Source organism: Panicum virgatum, chromosome 1N (genome assembly GCF_016808335.1).
Source record: "Panicum virgatum strain AP13 chromosome 1N, P.virgatum_v5, whole genome shotgun sequence".
Lineage (NCBI taxonomy): Eukaryota > Viridiplantae > Streptophyta > Magnoliopsida > Poales > Poaceae > Panicum > Panicum virgatum.
This window is the reverse complement of record NC_053145.1, coordinates 14,324,804-14,344,864: the sequence shown is the minus strand read 5'-3', so window position 1 is coordinate 14,344,864 and position 20,061 is coordinate 14,324,804. Positions and strand designations below refer to the sequence as shown.

At 46.9% G+C, this 20,061-nt stretch overlaps 1 protein-coding gene across 1 annotated transcript; it reads left to right on the top strand.

The window, feature by feature from the left end:
• Window positions 1-1,955: 1,955 nt before the first annotated feature.
• On the top strand, window positions 1,956-18,194 carry LOC120653334. Its single transcript, XM_039931094.1, has 4 exons — window positions 1,956-2,073; window positions 2,255-2,613; window positions 2,711-3,411; window positions 18,056-18,194. The coding sequence occupies exons 1-4, from the start codon at window positions 1,956-1,958 to the stop codon at window positions 18,192-18,194; spliced, it is 1,317 nt and encodes a 438-aa protein (XP_039787028.1).
• Window positions 18,195-20,061: the final 1,867 nt, after the last annotated feature.

Sequence of the window (20,061 nt, the reverse complement as noted above, 5' to 3'; positions counted from 1 at the left end):
CAACTTATAATTTCTGAACTCTAATCAGAAATTCATAGAGCAAGCTGCATAATATCATTTCAATAAACTAAAAAAAGAAATCACTAAAATTCACTTGTTACCCGCCACCAGGATAAAATTTGCAGGGGAAGGGAATAGGTTGGCCTCAAGCTTATAAAATTTACAACTATAATATGAAAGCAAGAGCTAACAGTTAGGGCTAAATATTTGCAGGCGGATAAACCAGCCAATTTATTAGTAGAAAATTATAAAAATAAAAATGGAAATGCTAGCGTCATGGCGTCCGACGCCTAAAAAGAACTGAAGACTGCATTGATGTTGCGGTGGGAAAATTTTGCAGGTAATTTTGTTATGATAGTTACGAACTGATGTTGCACCAGGACAGATGTCGCGGTCTCACTCTAATCTCAATGACAGATGTTGCGGTAGACTTCTTACATGATTTTTTGTTGCCATAGGCATATAATGATGTTGCAATATAAGTTTAAGTTGACTATTGGTATTGCAATAGTTATTTTAAGATTGTTCGATGGATCAATCTATGATGTTGCAGTAGTCATTTTCAGTACGTTTGAGGTTTAAGATGCTTTGCAACAATTTTTTTGGATGTTGCTTAAATTTATTTTAAAAATGTTTCAACAGTTAATTTTCCATATCGCACCATTTTAATCTAATCAATTAATTCTATTTATTTTCTTATTTCTTTAAAAAATATTTTTTTTGAATGTTACAATTGTAGTTTAAATCGTAATTATAATTTTTAAATGTTGCAAAAGGTAAGTGTTGATGTTAGAAAACTCTATTTCTACACATTGTCCTTCTTATTGGAGGTTGCATGAAACATATATAGTGTCTTGTTGCGACGGTAATTTTTTATCACTGCACATAGTTGGATGATAGAGTTATCTTTTATATATTTTTGTAGTGATGCATGTAGTGATCTTGAATGTTGTAGTAATTAATTTTCAACGTTCCGACGGAGTGTTCGAACGTCCGAGCGCTAGTAGCTTCGAATTAGAAAATACAGCTTACAGACAATGGAAAAACATTCACAAATGTATTATCTATAAGGCAAAATTTGTTGTGGGACACTGCGATATGACCTAATATGCTGGCACACACCGCAAACCATCGAATTTGCCCGGTACCATTATGAAAACGGATTCCTTTGCTGCATCACACCGCACCCCTTTTTATATTATTTTGCCCAAACCTGGAGAAAGGAACCGAACTGAATGGACAATACTGCCCTTGGCTCGGGTTAGATGGTCTGGTTCGACCAAGTTGAACAGGGGAGGCCGACAAGCCATTTACTAGCGCAGGACAGGGTCGCTTGAACCCTAGCTAAGTTCACCCCTTTGCGCCGCCACCCCACCGACGAGTTCCTCGAGTCGCCGTCAGTGCCGCCGGTGCCAGTGCTGGTAGGCCTTCTCCCCTAAGCCAAGCCGAGCGTGGATGCACAACGGAGAAGATGGTGTCTCCGAAAGGAGGGAAGCGATTGTGCCCCAGCATCCATTCCCCATCGGAGGCAGCCAGTCTTGATTGGATCCCCAAAGGGTAAGCCTCTCGTTCTTTTGATCTGGCAGATTCGATAATGGAATGGTTGTTTGGACATGATCATTATGGATTTTGCACTTCGCATCTTAGTCTAACAACTTGCATCTTAGCATTCACGCCTGGTTTCTCTTGCTTGTAATTGTTTTAGGATGGATCGTACCTCTGCTTGCATAATTGCTTTGCGTGTTTCAGACTATGTTGAGATTCGTGATGACGGTAGGCACCTGACTCACAAAACCAGAAATTTCGAATTAGTTGTGGATAGGGATACAACCAATTTCAAGGATCTTTCAGATGATATAGCAGTAGAGGTAAAGCATGGGAGAAATCAAGGAATGAATCTGAGTTTCTGGAACAAGGAAACATCTGCTTATTCTACTCTAACTTCTGACTCAACGATGATGGCTGCACTTGACATGTATTGGGACTATAGAAGGCTTCCTCTGTTAGTCACAATTTATGACACTCTGCCATTGGGAAATAGCCACCAGCAAACTAGCCAGTCAATTGAACCAGGTATGATAACTAGTAGGCATGAAACATCTAGCATTTTGGCTGAGAGTGGATCTGTTGAAGCAAAGGCGAACAAGGCAAAAAGATCAATGGTAGGAAAAATCAATTGATGATGATGAAGAACCCTGGGTTGATGATGAAGAAGAATATGTTGGTATAAATGATGAGCTTCCGTATATGTCAGATGTAGAGGCACATGCTGAGGCAAACAACAGATCAGATCATGCTCCATCTGATTCTGATTTTGATTCTGATTCTAGTGTGAATGATGAACTCCTAGTTGATGACGAAGCTGGATGTGATGTACTTGAGCATGTCACTAACTTAGAAAACCCCACCATAGCCCTCAATGAGACATTTGAGGATGGGGATACATTTAAGAGGGCAATTAGGCAATATGCAGTACTGAATGAGTTTGAAATTGCAGCTCCTTACAGTGAGAGGACAAGGTATAGAGGGCATTGCAAGGGCACACAGAGCAAGGGGAAGAGGTGTAAATGGAGGATTCATGCTTCTGAGTTGCAGGATGGACAAACTTGGCAGGTTGGCATTGATATGCTTTGTTAATTGAATACAATATTGACAATATTGTTTTTGGATCTAATAATACTTTTTTTGCATGCTGTATTGTATTTTGCAGATAAAGAGGCTAGTGGACAAGCAAGCATGTGCCAGCAGAGCCAAGGTTGACCACAATTCCATGGCAACTAATGCTTGGGTTAGGGACAGGGTCATTGATATTCTAAGGGAGGAACCAACAACTGGAGCTGCTGCTCTAAAGAAGATGTTAGAGAAGAAGTACAACATAAAGCTATCATACTATGTGGCCTGGGATGGAAAAGAGATGGCTCTGGAACAGATCATGGGCAAATGGGATGATAGTTTTGAAGATGCATTTAGATTCAAGGTTGAGGTTGAGAGGACCAATCCTGGCAGTCTAGTGGAGATTGATCATCAAAAGATTGGAAATAAAGTGAGGTTTACAAGGATGTTTGTTGCCTTAAAGACATGTGTTGATGGATTTCTGACTGGTTGTAGACCATTTCTAGGTGTGGATTCAACTATCTTAACTGGTAGGTGGAGAGGACAGCTTGCATCAGCCTCAACAGTTGATGGCCATAACTGGCTTTTTCCAGTAGCTTATGCTGTTTTTGAGTCAGAATCAAGTGACAATTGGAAGTGGTTCTTTGAAAGGTTGCAAATTGCTATAGGCTCACCACCAGGGCTTGTTATCTGTACAGATGCAGGAAAAGGGATTGACAATGCTGTGACATCAGTGTTCTCAAATGGGGTAGAACACAAGGAGTGCATGCGCCATCTTGTTAAGAACTTCCAGAAAAGGTACAGAGGTGTTGTATTCAAGAAGCACTTATGGCCAGCTTGTAGAGCTTACAATCAAGGTCATTATGAATACCATTACAACATTATGCAGAAGGCCTCACCAAATGCCATTAAGTGGATAGAGGATAATCACAAACATTTATGGAATAGGTGGAAGTTTTCTAATGTTAGCAAATGTGACTATGTCACTAACAACATTGCTGAAACGTTCAATAGTTGGATCAGAAAAGAAAAGGCACAACCAGTTATTCCCCTGATGGACAGGATCAGACAACTGATCATGGAGAAGCATGACACTAGGAGGGATTTGGCTAAAAAGTGGACTAGTAGGATCCTGCCTCACATAACAAAGGACCTCAATGCTAGGAGCAGGAATTTGAAGTATGTCATTCACAAAGGCCACAATAACACTGCAGAGATAGAAGGCACTACCCAAAAGTTGAAAACCTGGAGACACACTGTTGATCTCGAAAATAGGACCTACAGTTGTAGAAGGTCGCAGATCACTAGGCTCCCATGTACACATGCCCTGTGTCTAATCAATGCAACAAGAAACAGAGATGTTGACGATTTTGTAGATGAGCACTACTCAGTTGACATGTTCAAGAGGGCTTATGAAGGTGTAGTGATGCCAATGACAGGTAGAAGCCAATGGCCAAAAGTGAATATGGGATTCAAGCTTTGGCCACCACTTCTAAAGAGATCTGCTGGACGTCCAAGATCAAGAAGGATAAAGGGTGTCGAAGAAGGAGGGAAGGTAACTGGTAAGAAGAGGTGTAAGAGGTGTGGACAGCTTGGCCACATGATGAAGACATGCAATGAGACTGTTTATGACTCAGATGCACCTCTATTGTCGACCGAAACCCACCGGCGAGCAACGACGGGCAACATGAAGAGATGGGAGGTTGCTAGGGCGCTAGAGGCACTGCTCCCTCGTCGACGGCCCGCAATTTCCGTCACGCGCCCGGAGGTTTTGTGGAAAACCGGGCGTGCCACCTGATCTATACCCGATCAGGAGGGTGCAGACGTGCTCCGAACAGTTTCCTGCATACAAAGACACGTGTAAACGTAAGTCCGAGCCGTGGTCGGCTCCCCGGGATGACTCTTGCATCGGCTTTGAAGAGCCGATCGAGTCCCGGTGTCAGACGGGATCAGATTGTATCCGGATATGATAAATAGAGCAAATTACTATAAAACTGCTTCTGTCAAATCTAGTTGATCTAATCCACGATGGTAACAGCTTCACTGCTAGATCGGAACATCCTACATGTGACTAGGCCTAGCGAACGTAACAGACAACTAAACCACAACCTAAAACAGAGGCCTAAGAACTAGCAAGAGCCGATTCTCGGAACAATCCCTATCAAGGCTAAGATAAAGCATCTACTACACCACCGGATCATCCAATCCGTTTGCAAGGCCTAACCTAGCAGATATTATGCCAACTCTTAAGATAAGAGCAAACCATAACAGATCGGATCTACTAAACATGAAAGAAGCAGGGTGTTGTCCCTGTGCGACTAATTCTATGCAATAAGAACTAGCATGAGATCGGAACGTGATTGCACAGAGACAACATGATATTCGCAGATGATAAGCAACAAAGCACAATGGATCTACTAATAGCCATGCTATGAATATCATGATAACTAGTACTACTTGCCATAAAAAACGCTTCAGTACGAGTAATACCAAGGTAGAAGCAAGAACAATACTGCCCTGATCGCAAGAAGCGATCAGGGCAGCATGGCACTTACTTGGATGAAACCCTAGGATTTAGGGGTGGCGATGCGCCGAGAGTTGTTGTTTTGCGAGTCGTGATGACGCTCTCTTTCATGAATAACAAAGGGTACATATTTATAGTCCGGAGACTTTGGAAACAATCTAAACTAATCTTGTCCCGATTGGACTCTATCTCTAATCTTAAACTAAATTTAAGGATACACGGCCAATGTGGCCCATATGCTCACGCAGGAGCCGATTTACAAGCCTTCCTTAATCTTCTGCTTTAAGCCCATCTTGCTTTCGGCCCATAAATTAACCCTGTTAATTTATGGCGATAACACATGCCCCCTGGTTTTGGCAATGATAGTTCCAAAACCAATCCGTCGCTTCATCTTCATTAACCACATTGCAACCACCAAGGAAGACACAACGTCTCTGCAACTGGCTCCTCGTAGAATGTGAAACTGCCGATCCGTCTTCTACCTTTTCACTATTTAACCTCCCTCTGCATCGGCTCTTATTCACAGAAAAACTCCATCTTCTTCCCGAAACCAGTAGCGCAGAAACCCCAATCCTCCGGCACCAGCAATGGCGATTTCTTCTTCTTCCGGCTCCAACTCTTTTGGAGATTCCTCCTCTTCCTCCTCTTCCTCCTCTTCTCCTCTTTCTTCTTCCCTCTCGGCCTCCTCTATCGACTCCATCTCAGAGAGCCGAGAGCCGACCCCTGAGTGGGACCCAACAGCAGCCTACGAGGCGCTGGCTCCTCTGCACTGGGATGCAGAGGAGTTCGATTTCGGGGTCGCCTCCGAGGAGGACGAGCCCGAATCTGAAGGAGAAGACCTCCGACTCCTGTTCCAAGAGGAGTCGGAGAAGGACGAAGAAGAAGACCCCTCTTCGGACGGAGTCGACTCTTCCTCGGAAGAAGAGATCGACTCCCCCTCCGATGACGACGAGCCGATGGGCGGAAAGCCCTTCCGGTTCCTCGGGTCCTCCGAGGAGGACAGCGAGGAGGAGGACAGCGGCGACGGCGACGGCTGGAGCGACTCCGGGTCTGAAGGCGGCAGCAGCGCCTTCAGCAGTGACGACAACGGTAGCGAGGATGTACCAGCCCGAAGCCCCAAGCGTCGTAGGTACTAGGTACCTACGAACAGTAGTAGTAGTATTGTAGGAATAGGACCTCAAAGCCGAAGGATTAATTCCTTTCGTAAAATCGGCTTTCCCTGTAATGAATTTCCTTTTAATGAAATCAAATTCCCCTTAATTCCATGTGTCTTCGTTTATTTTCCCAAAAGCCGATGGCAACGCATCAGGCTTCCATAAATATCCAAGAGCCGACGAAATTCAAACTAGAAGCGACCCGTAGAAGAATAATACTTCCAGTCTGAACCGAACTCGACGGACCTTCAAATTCGAGTGTAATTCGAAAACCAAGCTCTACAAATCCGAGCAAGAACTCTCCAAGCAGCCGAAATTCGAATCAGAGCCCACAGCAAGCAAACCCTAAGTCGACAGATCTGTACCATGGCAGATTCTGCAACTCAAACAACAAGCTCTGCAATTGATGATACGGCAATCTGCGGCCTAAAGGTAATATTCGGCCTAATCTTTTAATTTTCTTCAGCTTACCAAGCTTCTGAAACTGAAACTCTGAAACATGACACCAAACGCATGTTCCTGAACTTCTGAACTTCAGGTGTCAGACATCCTCTTGCCGCATCCCTCTAATCCAAAATCTTTCTGTCTTGGCCCACAAACTCATGAAAACCCCATAGATTTGATCTCTTGTGAAGCAAATAGGATTCCTTTTGTGAGTCAAAACATCGATTTGAACCTCTGGGCCGACTGCTTAAGAGCCTGGTCTAATCCACCTGAGAGCTGGATTATATGGTACAACAGAGTAGCAAAAGCTCACATGCCCTTATGGCAGGATTTGAACATAGCCGATGCACTTAGCTTATCACTGTCACCCCTTGACAAAGATGAAAATCTTCTGAAAACCATCGGCTATTTCTGGTCTGATGCTCTGAATTGTTTCCTCTTTGGTCATGGACCCATGACCCCTACTCTGCTGGATGTCACCATGATCACTGGACTAGACATTAGCTCTCCCAATCCTGCTGCTCACAAAATGGCAGAAGTCCCCATTAAACTTTCTTCCAAAGTCAACTGCAAAAATTGGGGTACTTACATGAGTCAGCACATGAAAACAAAAGGTCCAGTGACTGAGAAGGAACACACAGCCTTCTTAAATCTTTGGCTAGAACACTTCATCTTCTATGGCCCTTCCTTAGCTCCAACTAAGAACTATCTCCCCTTGGCCTATCACCTGGCCCATGGTAATCACACCGGCCTAGGCAAACTTTTCCTTGGAGAAACATACAGATATCTCCATCTGATGACATCTAACTTGCTCAACCACAAAAAACTGAGAACTGGAGGCCCTTGGTGGTTTATCCAGTTGTGGGCACAACTGTACTTCCAGCACCATATTCCCAACTTCCAAAGCCTAACCAAGAACTCCTTTCCTGATGAAAATGGCAAACCAATCAGATGTACTAGTTATGGCCAAGCTTTATTCAGTCTCCCTGGCAGTAAACAGAATTCGGCAGATGCAATAAACTGGTTTAGGGTCTTCTACAAAGGATTAGATAATCCCCTCTACTTCCCTTTTACTGAATCTGAATCCTTTGAGAACCCAACTGCCTTCAGATTAGATAACTTTGCCGATGACAACAGCACTCGGCATCTATATTCTTTAATGATTCGACCTGGCTTCCTCCCCGTTGGCATCAGCACTTCTAACAGAATTATCAAGCCAGGCTATGAATCTTACCAGCCAGTCATAGTAGCTCGGCAATTTGGCCTAGGACAGGTCCCTCCCCACTTCCATATTTACCACTTGGTGGAGAGTAGAGCCGATCTGTCTGATGGTCTCACTAGCTCGAGATGCTACAGCATGTTTGACAATCTCCACATTTCAATACCAGCCGATTTGTCTTTCACCTCCTCATCAATCGGCTTCGATACTTGCTGGAACATGTGGAAAACTCATGTTTTCAGAAAAGCTCTAGGTCCTCGACTGCAGCAAATCGATCCCGAACATGTAATCCTCGAGGAAGAGGTACTGAATTTATGCATTTTATTCCTCCTAAGTCCTCTACTCCTTTCTCTTGGCTTAACCTGCTCATCCTGTCAGCAGCAACAAGATGGTCCAGAACCCACGACCAGTACTGGAGAACCTTTTCACTTTCTTCCAACTGCTCCTGATGTACTTTTCTGCAAAGGATCACCACCAATGAAGAAAGTGATAATGTCTGTTCAGCCAGACTTACTTCAGTCGGCTTCCAAGCGACAACAAGCCTCTGCAGTAGTTGCCCCCCGAGTCTTGACCAAGAAAAGGAAGATGATCACAAGGCGAGTGATCAAGAAACCAGCACCAGCATCTTCGATTCCATCAGATTTCAACACCAACCAGGTAACTCATCTTTCAAAACCTTCTCTTTTATTTTAGACATATATGCTCTGGTTGACTATAATTCTATTTCCAGGATGCAGCTGAAGAAACCTCCAATGTAGAAGGCCTGAATCAACATGAGACAGCTGCAACCCCCGATGCACTGAGGGATACAAGCGAAGAACAAACTGATACAGTCGAGGCTCTTGACGCTAACACCAGCTCTGATAGGACGATTACTCCCGAAACGACCAACACTTCTTCTTCAGAACAGGTAACATCATGAAACCAATTTCGAACCAGCCGATAGCTTCATAAATGTATATTGTTCTAACTCCAGAGATGTCCATAGAGCTTTGACATTTCAGGTTTACTTTCTTTCGACCCGGCATCAATGGGTCTGATTGTCCCTGGAGCAAAAGCATTACCTCTGCAGCAATCGGCTAACTTATCACATCAGCTTCGACTCATCAAGGATTTTCTATCTGCTTCAATCACCGCTCTGGTTGATGATTCCAGCAACATAAAGAACATCTTTGAGCAAATAGAACCCCAACTCCCGGAGCCATTGCAAATCAAGCTCTGGTCAGCCAGCAACCTCCCATTCTTTCGGATAGAAGTCAGTAAAGCACAACAAAGGATGGAAGCACGTCGTTCTCAAGCTTCTCTGAAAGCTGACATTACCCAAAAGTGCAAGGCTCTGAACCAGAAGAAAGCAACCCTAGATATCAAAGCTGACGTGTCTGCCAACACGAACCGACTCAATCTCCTGAAGAAAGAACTGGCGGAACTCGAAGAAAAGGTCCGCACCACCAAAGAACTCTCCAGGCCGAGGAAACCTCCATCGCAAACTCCAAGCAAGAAACCCAGGAAATAGCCGAGCAGATACAAGCAGAGTTTGCAGAGATCAGCACCTTGAGTCGGCAGATAGTTACAGGCGATGACAAGGATGACGAAGCGATTGTAGCACGAGCAGACGCCGTCCGTACTGAAGCCATCCATGCCATAGAAGAGTTCCTGAACCAATAGATAGGCTCAAGAGAGAATTAGTATTGCCTGTTAACTTGAAACTCGTAACTGTCCTTTAAAAACATCTTAAGTCGATGGTCACACATCGGCTGTTCACTTTCATATATTTCACTAGCCAACTCAAAGTGTTGGCCTGTCATGATTTTCCTTTTTTTTACTGGCCAACTCAACGTGTTGGCCTTTCATGACTCTTTTCTCTTTTTTTTATTTTAGTTTTATTTTATTTTATTTTTGCGCTGCCAACTCAACGTGTTGGCCTATTACACTGCAGCCAGATGGATCTCATCGGCTTTTCGCTACTCGCCTTCCCACATGCTCGGGAAATACTTCTTGAGATGCTGACCATTGACAGCAACAGGAAACTTGACGCCATCCAATTCTTCGAGCATGTATGCATTCCCAGGTAAAACCTGATCAACCTTATACGGCCCATGCCAAGTCGGAGACCATTTACCAAACTTTTTGTCTTTAGTTCCCAATGGCAATACCGCCTCCCAAACCAAATCTCCAACTTGGAAATCTTTAGGCTTGACCTTCTTGTTGTATGCACGGGCGACTTTAGCTTTGTTCTCTTTGATTTTTTCCAGCGACCAAAGCCTTAGCTCTGTCAGGTCCTCCACATTATCGTTCATCAAGGCTGCATACTGTTCAGCAGATAGATCATTCTGAAACTCAACACGCCTTGATCCAGCCGTGATTTCCCATGGTAGCACAGCATCCTGGCCGTAGACTAGATGGTACGGCGACGTCTTGGTGGACCCATGACACGAAATACGATATGCCCACAAAGCTTCTGATAACACCTCATGCCAGCGCCTAGGGTATTCATCAATCTTTCTTTTTATGAGCTTGATAAGGCTCTGGTTGGATGCTTCAGATTGTCCATTAGCTTGGGCATAATACGGAGATGATCTGATCAACTTAATCTCCATGTCATCGGCAAACTTTCTGAACTCCTCTGATATAAAGACCGATCCTCCATCGGTCGTAATGGTCTGAGGGATCCCAAATCTATGAATGACGTGTTCTTTGACAAAGCTGATCACATCTCTCGATGCTACTGACCTCATGGGCACTGCCTCTACCCACTTTGTGAAATAATCTGTGGCAGCTAAGACCCATTGGTGACCCTTGCTAGACGACGGGTTGATCTGTCCAATCATGTCCATGCCCCATCCTCTGAATGGCCAGGGTTTGATGATAGGATTCATCACTGATGCTGGCACTATCTGAATTTTGCCAAACCTCTGACATGCTTGACATCCCTTGTAATATTTGAAACAATCTTCAAGCATAGTGGGCCAGTAATAACCCGATCGCCTAATCAGCCATTTCATCTTGTGAGCCGATTGGTGAGTACCACAGGCTCCTTCATGTACCTCATGCAAGAGCCGATTTGACTCTGGGGGTCCCAGGCATTTAAGTAATAGTCCTTCCAATGTCCTGTAGAATATTTCATCCCCTATCAGAACGTACTTCATGGCCTTGAGTCTTATCCTTCTGGGTGCCCCCGAGCCGAATCCTTCAAGTAATTGAAGATATCGGCTCTCCAGTCTCCGGATTCTAGAAACTGGACTTCCACCTCGACTCCATCGGCTGTCTCTCTGTACCCGGAAGCCATCTGTGCCAAATCATTGGCTTCATTGTTCAGAGTCCTGCGTATCCAGTGGAAATTGATGTATCTAAATTGTGACATCAGCTCACGGCATTGCATCCATATCGGGAAAAGAGCCTCGCTCTCACACCTATATTCCTCCGTGAGCTGAGAAATCACCAGCTTCGAATCTCCAAAAATTTCCACTGCTTCTGCACCAGCTTCAAGGAGAAGTTCCATCCCTTTGCGAACGGCTTCATATTCCACCAAATTATTGGTGCATGAGGCAGTCATTCTGATGGAAAAGGAATAAGTCGCCCCTCGAGGCGACACCAACAGAATTCCCACACCGCATCCATCATCACAAGCCGATCCGTCAAAGAACATAGCCCAAGCACGAATAAATGACGCAGCAATATCAATGCTGATCCTATCCGCAACAAGATCCGCCAGTGCTTGTCCCTTGACTGCTTTTGCAGGCTGGTATCGGATATCAAACTCTGACAATGCAAACATCCATTTTCCAAGTCGGCCTTTCAGGACAGGAGCCGACAGCATATGTTTTATGACATTTGATTTACATATGACAATTGTTTCCGCCGAGAGCAAAATATGGCGAAGCTTTGTACATGTAAAGTATAAGCAAAAACAAAGCTTCTCGATTTCAGGATACCTGGTCTCGGTGTCTAACATGCGTCTGCTGAGGTAGAAAACCACCCTTTCTTGGCCGTCATGCTTCTGGACTAGCACCGAAGCAATAGAAGTGTCACCGACAGATAGGTACACATAGAACGGCCTATCTTGCTGAGGAGGAACCAACACTAGAGGCTTTGACAAATATTCTTTGATTTCATCGAAAGCTTGCTGCTGTTCTGCCCCCCAGCGAAACTCATCATCGGATTTGATCTTTACTAAGCCCATAAATGGCTCAATGCGTCTGGACAGATTAGAAATAAACCACCTGACAAAGTTAATTTTACCGATGAGTTTCTGTAACTCCTTCTTTGTAGTAGGTGGCTTCATCATCTTCACGGCTTCTTGACTTTTTAGGCCGATCTCGATTCCCCTTTCATGCACTAGGAATCCCAGAAACTGACCGGCCGATACACCGAAGGCACACTTCTTTGGGTTCATTTTGAGTCCAAACCTTCGAGTCCGCTCCAAAACTTGACGCAGATCTTGTAAATGCCCCGCAAATGACTTGGACTTGACCACAACGTCATCAATATAAATCTCTACCAGCTTGCCGATGAGATCATGGAAAATGTAATTCATAGCACGTTGGTATGTTGCACCGGCATTTTTCAATCCGAAGGTCATAACCAAGTACTCAAACAAGCCAACTGCACCTGGTACTCTGAACGCAGTCTTGTTCACGTCCTCTGGGGCCATGAAGATCTGGTTGTAACTGGCGTTGCCATCCATAAAACTCATCATTTTGTGGCCAGCAGCGGCGTTGATCAACGTCTCTGCAACGGGCATTGGGTATTCATCCTTTGGAGTTGCCCTGTTGAGATCTCTAAAATCGACGCAGACACGCCATCGGCCATCTTTCTTTTGTACCGGCACCACACTGGAGATCCATTCTGCATACCGGCACGGCCTGATGAACCCAGCATCCAGCATCTTCTCCACCTCTTTCTTAACTTCTTCTAGGACTTCGGCCTTCATCTGGCGTGCTCGTTGCTGAAACGGCCGAAACCCTGTCTTGAGCGGGAGCCGATGCTCGACTATGCTTCTATCCAATCCAGGCATCTCCGTGTAGTCCCATGCAAAGCAATCCCGGTATTCTTTTAGCAGTGTGATCATCTCCTCTCGCAAAGCCGGATCCAACTTACTGCTGATAAATGTCGGTCGTGGCTTATCCCCAGGACCGATGTCAACCTCTTCCAAATCATCAGCTGATGTGAATCCGTATCAGAGTTTGCCGTCATCTAAAAAATCGACCGCGAATGCGAGCGAGTCTTCTTTATCCACAATGTCAACAGCAAACACAGGGAGATGACAAGAAAAATTATTTGGCCAACCGCACGGGCTGGCCGCTTCTATACTTCTCTCATTTCTCAGAGCCAAATAGTCAATAGATAGCCAACTGCTACAGGAGGCCTTCATGCGTAAATGATGTAACAATTCCGACCAAAACCAGAATTTTCCTATTTTTCGGGGCCGATCGCCGGGATCGGCCTCTCTATTTTCCTTACACCCCGTAACTAGCCAGAGTGCATCTATTCTGTGAGGCCAGTGGATAAGACCAGCCTCATTCTGTTTTTTGTCACCTCAATCCGATTACAGTCTTCCAGGGCGATCCCGGAAATCGGCTCTTGTCCTTCCGCATCCCAGGCGTTCATGTCTGCGACCGAGACCTCGCTGGAATCATCTGCAGGGACCACTTCTACTTCATCGCCATCCCATTGGACGAGGTACTGGTGCATTGTGGAAGGGATACAACAGTTGGCATGAATCCAGTCTCTTCCAAGCAGCACCGTGTATGTGCTCTTGCTGTTGACGATGAAGAACGATGTTGGTACAGTCTTGCGGCCCACTGTCAGTTCCACATTAAGAACCCCTATCGCTTCTGATGGCTGTCCATTAAAGTCGTTGAGCATCACATTGGTCTTGATCAAATCGGCAGAAGAGCGACCCAATCGGCGCAGCACAGAATATGGCATCAGGTTAACTGCAGCACCAGTGTCGACCAACATCCTATTCACAGGTTTGCCGTCAATGAAGCCCTTGAGATATAACCCCTTCAAGTGTTTGTAGCTCTTCTCCTTGGGCTTCTCGAAAACGATTGGCCATGGTCCGAGATCCAGCTGCGCGATGGCCGATTCCTCCGGTTGGGGTGCTCGAAACTCCGACGGGAGCACGAACACCATGTTCACGTCAGCCGATGGCCTTTCACCGTCTTTTGTCTGCTTGGGACGCCACTCCATCTTCGGGGGGCACCTCTCTTTCCTCTGCGGTCGCCTAACTTGCTCCGCGAGATCCGGACGCGCTTTCCTCAGCACGTCAAGATACTTTGCTTCTGCATCTTCGAGGTTGCGCAAGCGCTGTACTCTGCGCTTCTGCGACCGATTGAGCCCGTTAGGACACCACCGTGGGCGATGGTACCTGTCTTCTTCCTCTAGCTCTACATCACCTCCGGATGGGAGCCCCACATGGTCGTCCTGACGAGTTCTGGGCCCCAGACGCCGGAACACCGATGTCTTGTCCTGTTGGTGCCCTCGAGGCCTGCACTCCAAGCAATCATCTATAGTAGGTAATCGGCACATGCCGGAATTCCAACAGTACCTGAAGAATGGGCAATGCCAGTGGTCGCGTATAGCCTGGCGCCTTCCCAATGTCCTTCCTGTGCGGTGCTCGTACTCGTCTTCTTCCGATTCGTGTCGGCGGCGCAGGTTGTACTGGTACTGATATTTTTCTAGGAGCCGATTAGAAGCTGGAAGCTGATTGCGGATGTGACGTACTTGCTCTTCAGTCACATGCTGCTATTCCAACCCGTGTGCATTCTGCGGCCGCTTGCCAAAAGCGGCCTCTCTCCTCTGCTTGTCATGGCGGCGAATAGGTCCCACCATGTTGATCTGGAATGCTAGATCCTGGCTTTCGGATCCGAAGTCTAACAGCTCCACCACGTTAGCTTGTGGGAAGGGCTTTGTGTCCACCTTCATAGTGTGTTGAGCCAGGATTAATCGGCCTTGCTCGATAGCCGATTGGATCTGAAGACGCAGCTGCTTGCATTCACCCGTGGCATGAGTAAACGAGTGGTGCCACTTGCAGTATAGCCTTCCCTGCAACTCTTGTGCCGTCGGCAGCTTGTGATGTTCTGGGAGCTTCAGCTGTTTTTCTTTGAGGAGCAGGTCAAATATCTGCTCTGTTTTGGTTATGTCGAAATCGAAGCCCTTCACAAGCCCCTGCTGCTTGATCCACTTGCATGGGACAGGATTTGCCCCCCGAGTCCACTCTGCCACGGCCACTTCTTGCTCTTCACCCGAGTCGTCAGATTCTTCAGCTTGTGCCATGTTTACATGGCGCTTGAACTTGTCCTGGTACAGCTCAGGATGATAATGCTCATATGCGGTAAACTTTTGCACAAGGTGAGCCAGAGATGTGAACTCCAACTGGAAAGCCGCATCCTTGATCGGCTTAGCAAGTCCCAGGACAGCCAGATCGACTGCCTCTTTCTCTGTGATGCGTGATGAGTAGCATCGGTTCTTGACCTCCCTGAAGCGCTGTATGTACTCTGACACGGTCTCTCCTCGCTTCTGCCTGACTTGGGCGAGGTCGGCAATTCCGGCTTCTGTAGCTTCCGAGTGGTACTGGGTATGGAATTGATCTTCAAGCTGCCTCCAAGTCCGAATCGAATCCGGAGCTAGCGACGCGTACCATCTAAAGGCTGGACCTGTAAGGGATTGGCCGAAGAACCGGACCCTCAATGGATCCGACACTGAGATCATCCCAAGCTGCGTTAAGTATCGGCTCACATGCTCGATGGAGCTGGCTCCCTCTGATCCGTTGAACTTGGTGAACTCAGGAAGCCGATACTTGGGTGGCAGTGGGATCAAGTCATAGTCGCTTGGATACGGCTCGGAATAGCCGATCGCTTTCCTCTTGGGCAGGATGTCGAACTGGTCTCTGAGTATTGCACTGACCTGCTCCACACTAAGAACTCCTGGGGCCGATGGCTCAGCACTCGGCCCAGTAGCATACTTTGCCAGCCACGCTTGTTTCTCTGTGTCTGCTCCAGAAGCTCCTGGGTTCACCATCTGCACCGAGCGTGCTGGACTGACGCTGTCTGGGATGTAGGCGCACGTGTAGCCAGTGCGGGATCTCCTTGGGTGGCTCGGTGAGGAATTGGCCTTCTCCAGGATCACCGCCGATCTTGTGGACGACGTAGATCGGCGAGCTCTGCGGTCTGGGGGCTGCAAATGAGAATGGCAGTTGCGGCCTAGAATGCAGTGCAGCTTCCTCTGTATGACTCCCCAGGGTTGGCCCCGATGGAGAGTACTGGTTCTTGATTATCTCCTGGATGACGCGGTGCGCCATGCGCTCAAGCTCGTTCATCAGGCTCTGAGTGTGCCGATGAAGTGCATGGGCCACCATGTAGTTCATCTCCTGACGCAGGGCCCTGGTTCGCTCCTCTGATGGTACAGACAGGTCCACGTTGTCGAGAGCGCCTTCAGGCGAGAACCCCTTCCACCTGATGCCATGGTTGCGGGTCCTCTCAAAAGAGCCGATGAGATCGGCTTCCAGTAGAGCTTTGACCTCATCATATTTCTTCTTGTGTTCAGGAGAGAGCTCTTCATACGTGACGGGCTTGGGGACAGGTTCTTGATCTTGAGCTCCGGTCATCATTGCGGTGGATGTTGTCGAGGGTCCCGCCAGGCGTGCCAGAATGTGTTGTCGACCGAAACCCACCGGCGAGCAACGACGGGCAACACGAAGAGCCGGGAGGTTGCTAGGGCGCTAGAGGCACTGCTCCCTCGTCGACGGTCCCGCAATTTCCGTCACGCGCCCGGAGGTTTTGTGGAAAACCGGGCGTGCCACCTGACCTATACCCGATCAGGAGGGTGCAGACGTGCTCCGAACAGTTTCCTGCATACAAAGACACGTGTAAACGTAAGTCCGAGCTGTGGTCGGCTCCCCGGGACGACTCTTGCATCGGCTTTGAAGAGCCGATCGAGTCCCGGTGTCAGACGGGATCTGATTGTATCCGGATATGATAAATAGAGCAAATTACTATAAAACTGCTTCTGTCAAATCTAGTTGATCTAATCCACTATGGTAACAGCTTCACTGCTAGATCGGAACATCCTACACGTGACTAGGCCTAGCGAACGTAACAGACAACTAAACCACAACCTAAAACAGAGGCCTAAGAACTAGCAAGAGCCGATTCTCGGAACAATCCCTATCAAGGCTAAGATAAAGCATCTACTACACCACCGGATCATCCAATCCGTTTGCAAGGCCTAACCTAGCAGATATTATGCCAACTCTTAAGATAAGAGCAAACCATAACAGATCGGATCTACTAAACATGAAAGAAGCAGGGTGTTGTCCCTGTGCGACTAATTCTATGCAATAAGAACTAGCATGAGATCGGAACGTGATTGCACAGAGACAACATGATATTCGCAGATGATAAGCAACAAAGCACAATGGATCTACTAATAGCCATGCTACGAATATCATGATAACTAGTACTACTCGCCATAAAAAACGCTTCAGTACGAGTAATACCAAGGTAGAAGCAAGAACAATACTGCCCTGATCGCAAGAAGCGATCAGGGCAGCATGGCACTTACTTGGATGAAACCCTAGGATTTAGGGGTGGCGATGCGCCGAGAGTTGTTGTTTTGCGAGTCGTGATGACGCTCTCTTTCATGAATAACAAAGGGTACATATTTATAGTCCGGAGACTTTGGAAACAATCTAAACTAATCTTGTCCCGATTGGACTCTATCTCTAATCTTAAACTAAATCTAAGGATACACGACCAATGTGGCCCATATGCTCACGCAGGAGCCGATTTACAAGCCTTCCTTAATCTTCTGCTTTAAGCACATCTTGCTTTCGGCCCATAAATTAACCATGTTAATTTATGGCGATAACAACCTCCTCCAGCACCCCCCAAGCCTAAGAAAACAAGGACTAAGAAAGCTAAGACTACAAGCACTGCTTCAACCATGCATTCCCAGACTGGAGAGTGCACCACAATCGTTGCAGCTGCTTTACTGACAAACAGCCCTGCAGGCAACACGAGGAGGTGAGATGAACTTGTAACATTTCCTTTACTTGTCAATTACACATGTCAGTAGTCCTAACAATTTTCTTTCCAATAGCCGCAAGAGGCAATTGGACAATGCAGATGGTGCTACCTCACCTACACCTGATGATCAGAAGGCTAACAAGCTAAAGAAAAGGAAGGTGCAGAACAAGCAGACCAAGAAGCAGTTGCTTATGAACCTACTGTCTGAGTGAAAGTCTTTGTCTCCTAAAATGCCAGACTTGTTGGCTTAGTTAAGTTATGGAAGACTTGTTGCCTTTGTTAAGCAATGCCAGACTTGTTGGCTTAGTTAAGTAATGGCAGACTTGTTGCCTTCATTAAGCAGTGCTAGACTTGTTGGCGATGTTCAGGCTTAAATCATGCTGGATTGGTCATGACAACAGAACTGCATTACTCATGTCTTACAGCATTCATCAGAAGATACCAACATAACCTACAAACTGCTTACTTGACTAGCAACACCATCAGAAAACAAGAAGCAAAAGAAACAAGTTGGCTACGCCTAGAACAACTAGATGTTCCCTGTTCTATCAATCTTGGTCTCTAATGCCATCTTGCTATGAGCAATGTTCTTGAAAGCAGCATCTGCATCCTTCAAATTGTCAACTGCACCCTGCAACAGTTCAGTGCACCACTCAACACCAACGATGGCCCTCTTCACAGCCTCAATGCCTTTCACATCTGGACCCCTTCCTGCTACCTTTGAGCTAGAGAGGATGCAATGGCGGCGGCGGCGGCGAGCTCCGGGGCTGCGCACGGGGTCCGCATCCGGGACCCGGAGGAGGTGAGGATGAGGAGGAGGGCGGCGCCGTGGACCTCCCTGGGGGTCGACGGGGCCGGCAGCGAGGAGGTGGCGGCGAGGGCGAGTGCGACGTCTACGTCGGGCACGGTGGCGACGCGCGGAGGATGGCGGCGTGGCTGCACGCCGAGTTGGAGCTGCTGGGTGTACCCTGCGTCGCGGCCAACCGGCACCGCCGGCGCACGCGGCCAGCGGGGCGCCATGGACGCGGCCGTGGTCGGGGTGACCCTATCCGGTGCTAGTAAATGGCTCGTCGGCCTCCCATGTTCATCTTGGTCGAACCAGACCATCTAACCCGAGCCAAGGGTAGTATTGTCCATTCAATTCGGTTCCTCTCTCCAGGTTTGGGCAAAATAATATAAAAGGGGTGCGGTGTGATGCAGCAAAGGAATCCGTTTTCATAATGGTACCGGGCAAATTCGATGGTTTGCGGTGTGTGCCAGCATATTAGGTCATATCGCAGTGTCCCACAGCAAATTTTGCCTATCTGTAACGTTTGGAAGAAACATACTGAATTATTGAGTGCCCAGACCCCAGTCCGCGGTAGTCTCTCAGTCGCTTTCGATTTTGACCCCTAGACTCCCGATCGAGACACCCAGAAGAAAGAGCCTTCTCGTCATGTAATCACTCACTAATCAATGAGCCATTGACTAATGTGTCTAGATAAGATCTTGGCAAAAAAAAAGATTAGATTAAAGCTCTCAGAATCAAAACCAAAACTGGAACCACCCCACCAAAACAGCGGCCACCAAAACACCTCGGGTCCAAACCTGAAGAGATAGGTGCTGGGGATTGGAATGGCGCTTCTCGTCTCACCAAGAAAGTTCTGGTGGGCACAGCAAGAAAATGATCACAAGATGCACTGATTGTCCAAGGAAACATTGTGCACTCGTAAGGAGAATGGATCGGAGGACTGGGTTTTGGAAACTTGCATTTATTTAACCTAGAAATGCTTGCACGATGTGATGAAAAGAACAAAGTTAACAGAAATAAATCCCTACGTTATCTAATTCATCTGAATTTTGAAGGACTTGGAGGTCAAATCGAAGAAAGGATCAAAAGGATTAAATAAACTACCTCTACGGCTGCAGCGATGCACCTTGCATCAGGCGTGCAGTGGCAGCACTCAACTGTGTATGCACGGCCGGTAGCGCCCGGCACTCGAGCAGACATCAAGTGTGCATGTACCGCCGACTCCTGGCATAGGCAATGAGTGATTAACACGCGGCTCGAAGGCAGCCTCAGTGAGATGCCGATCATGA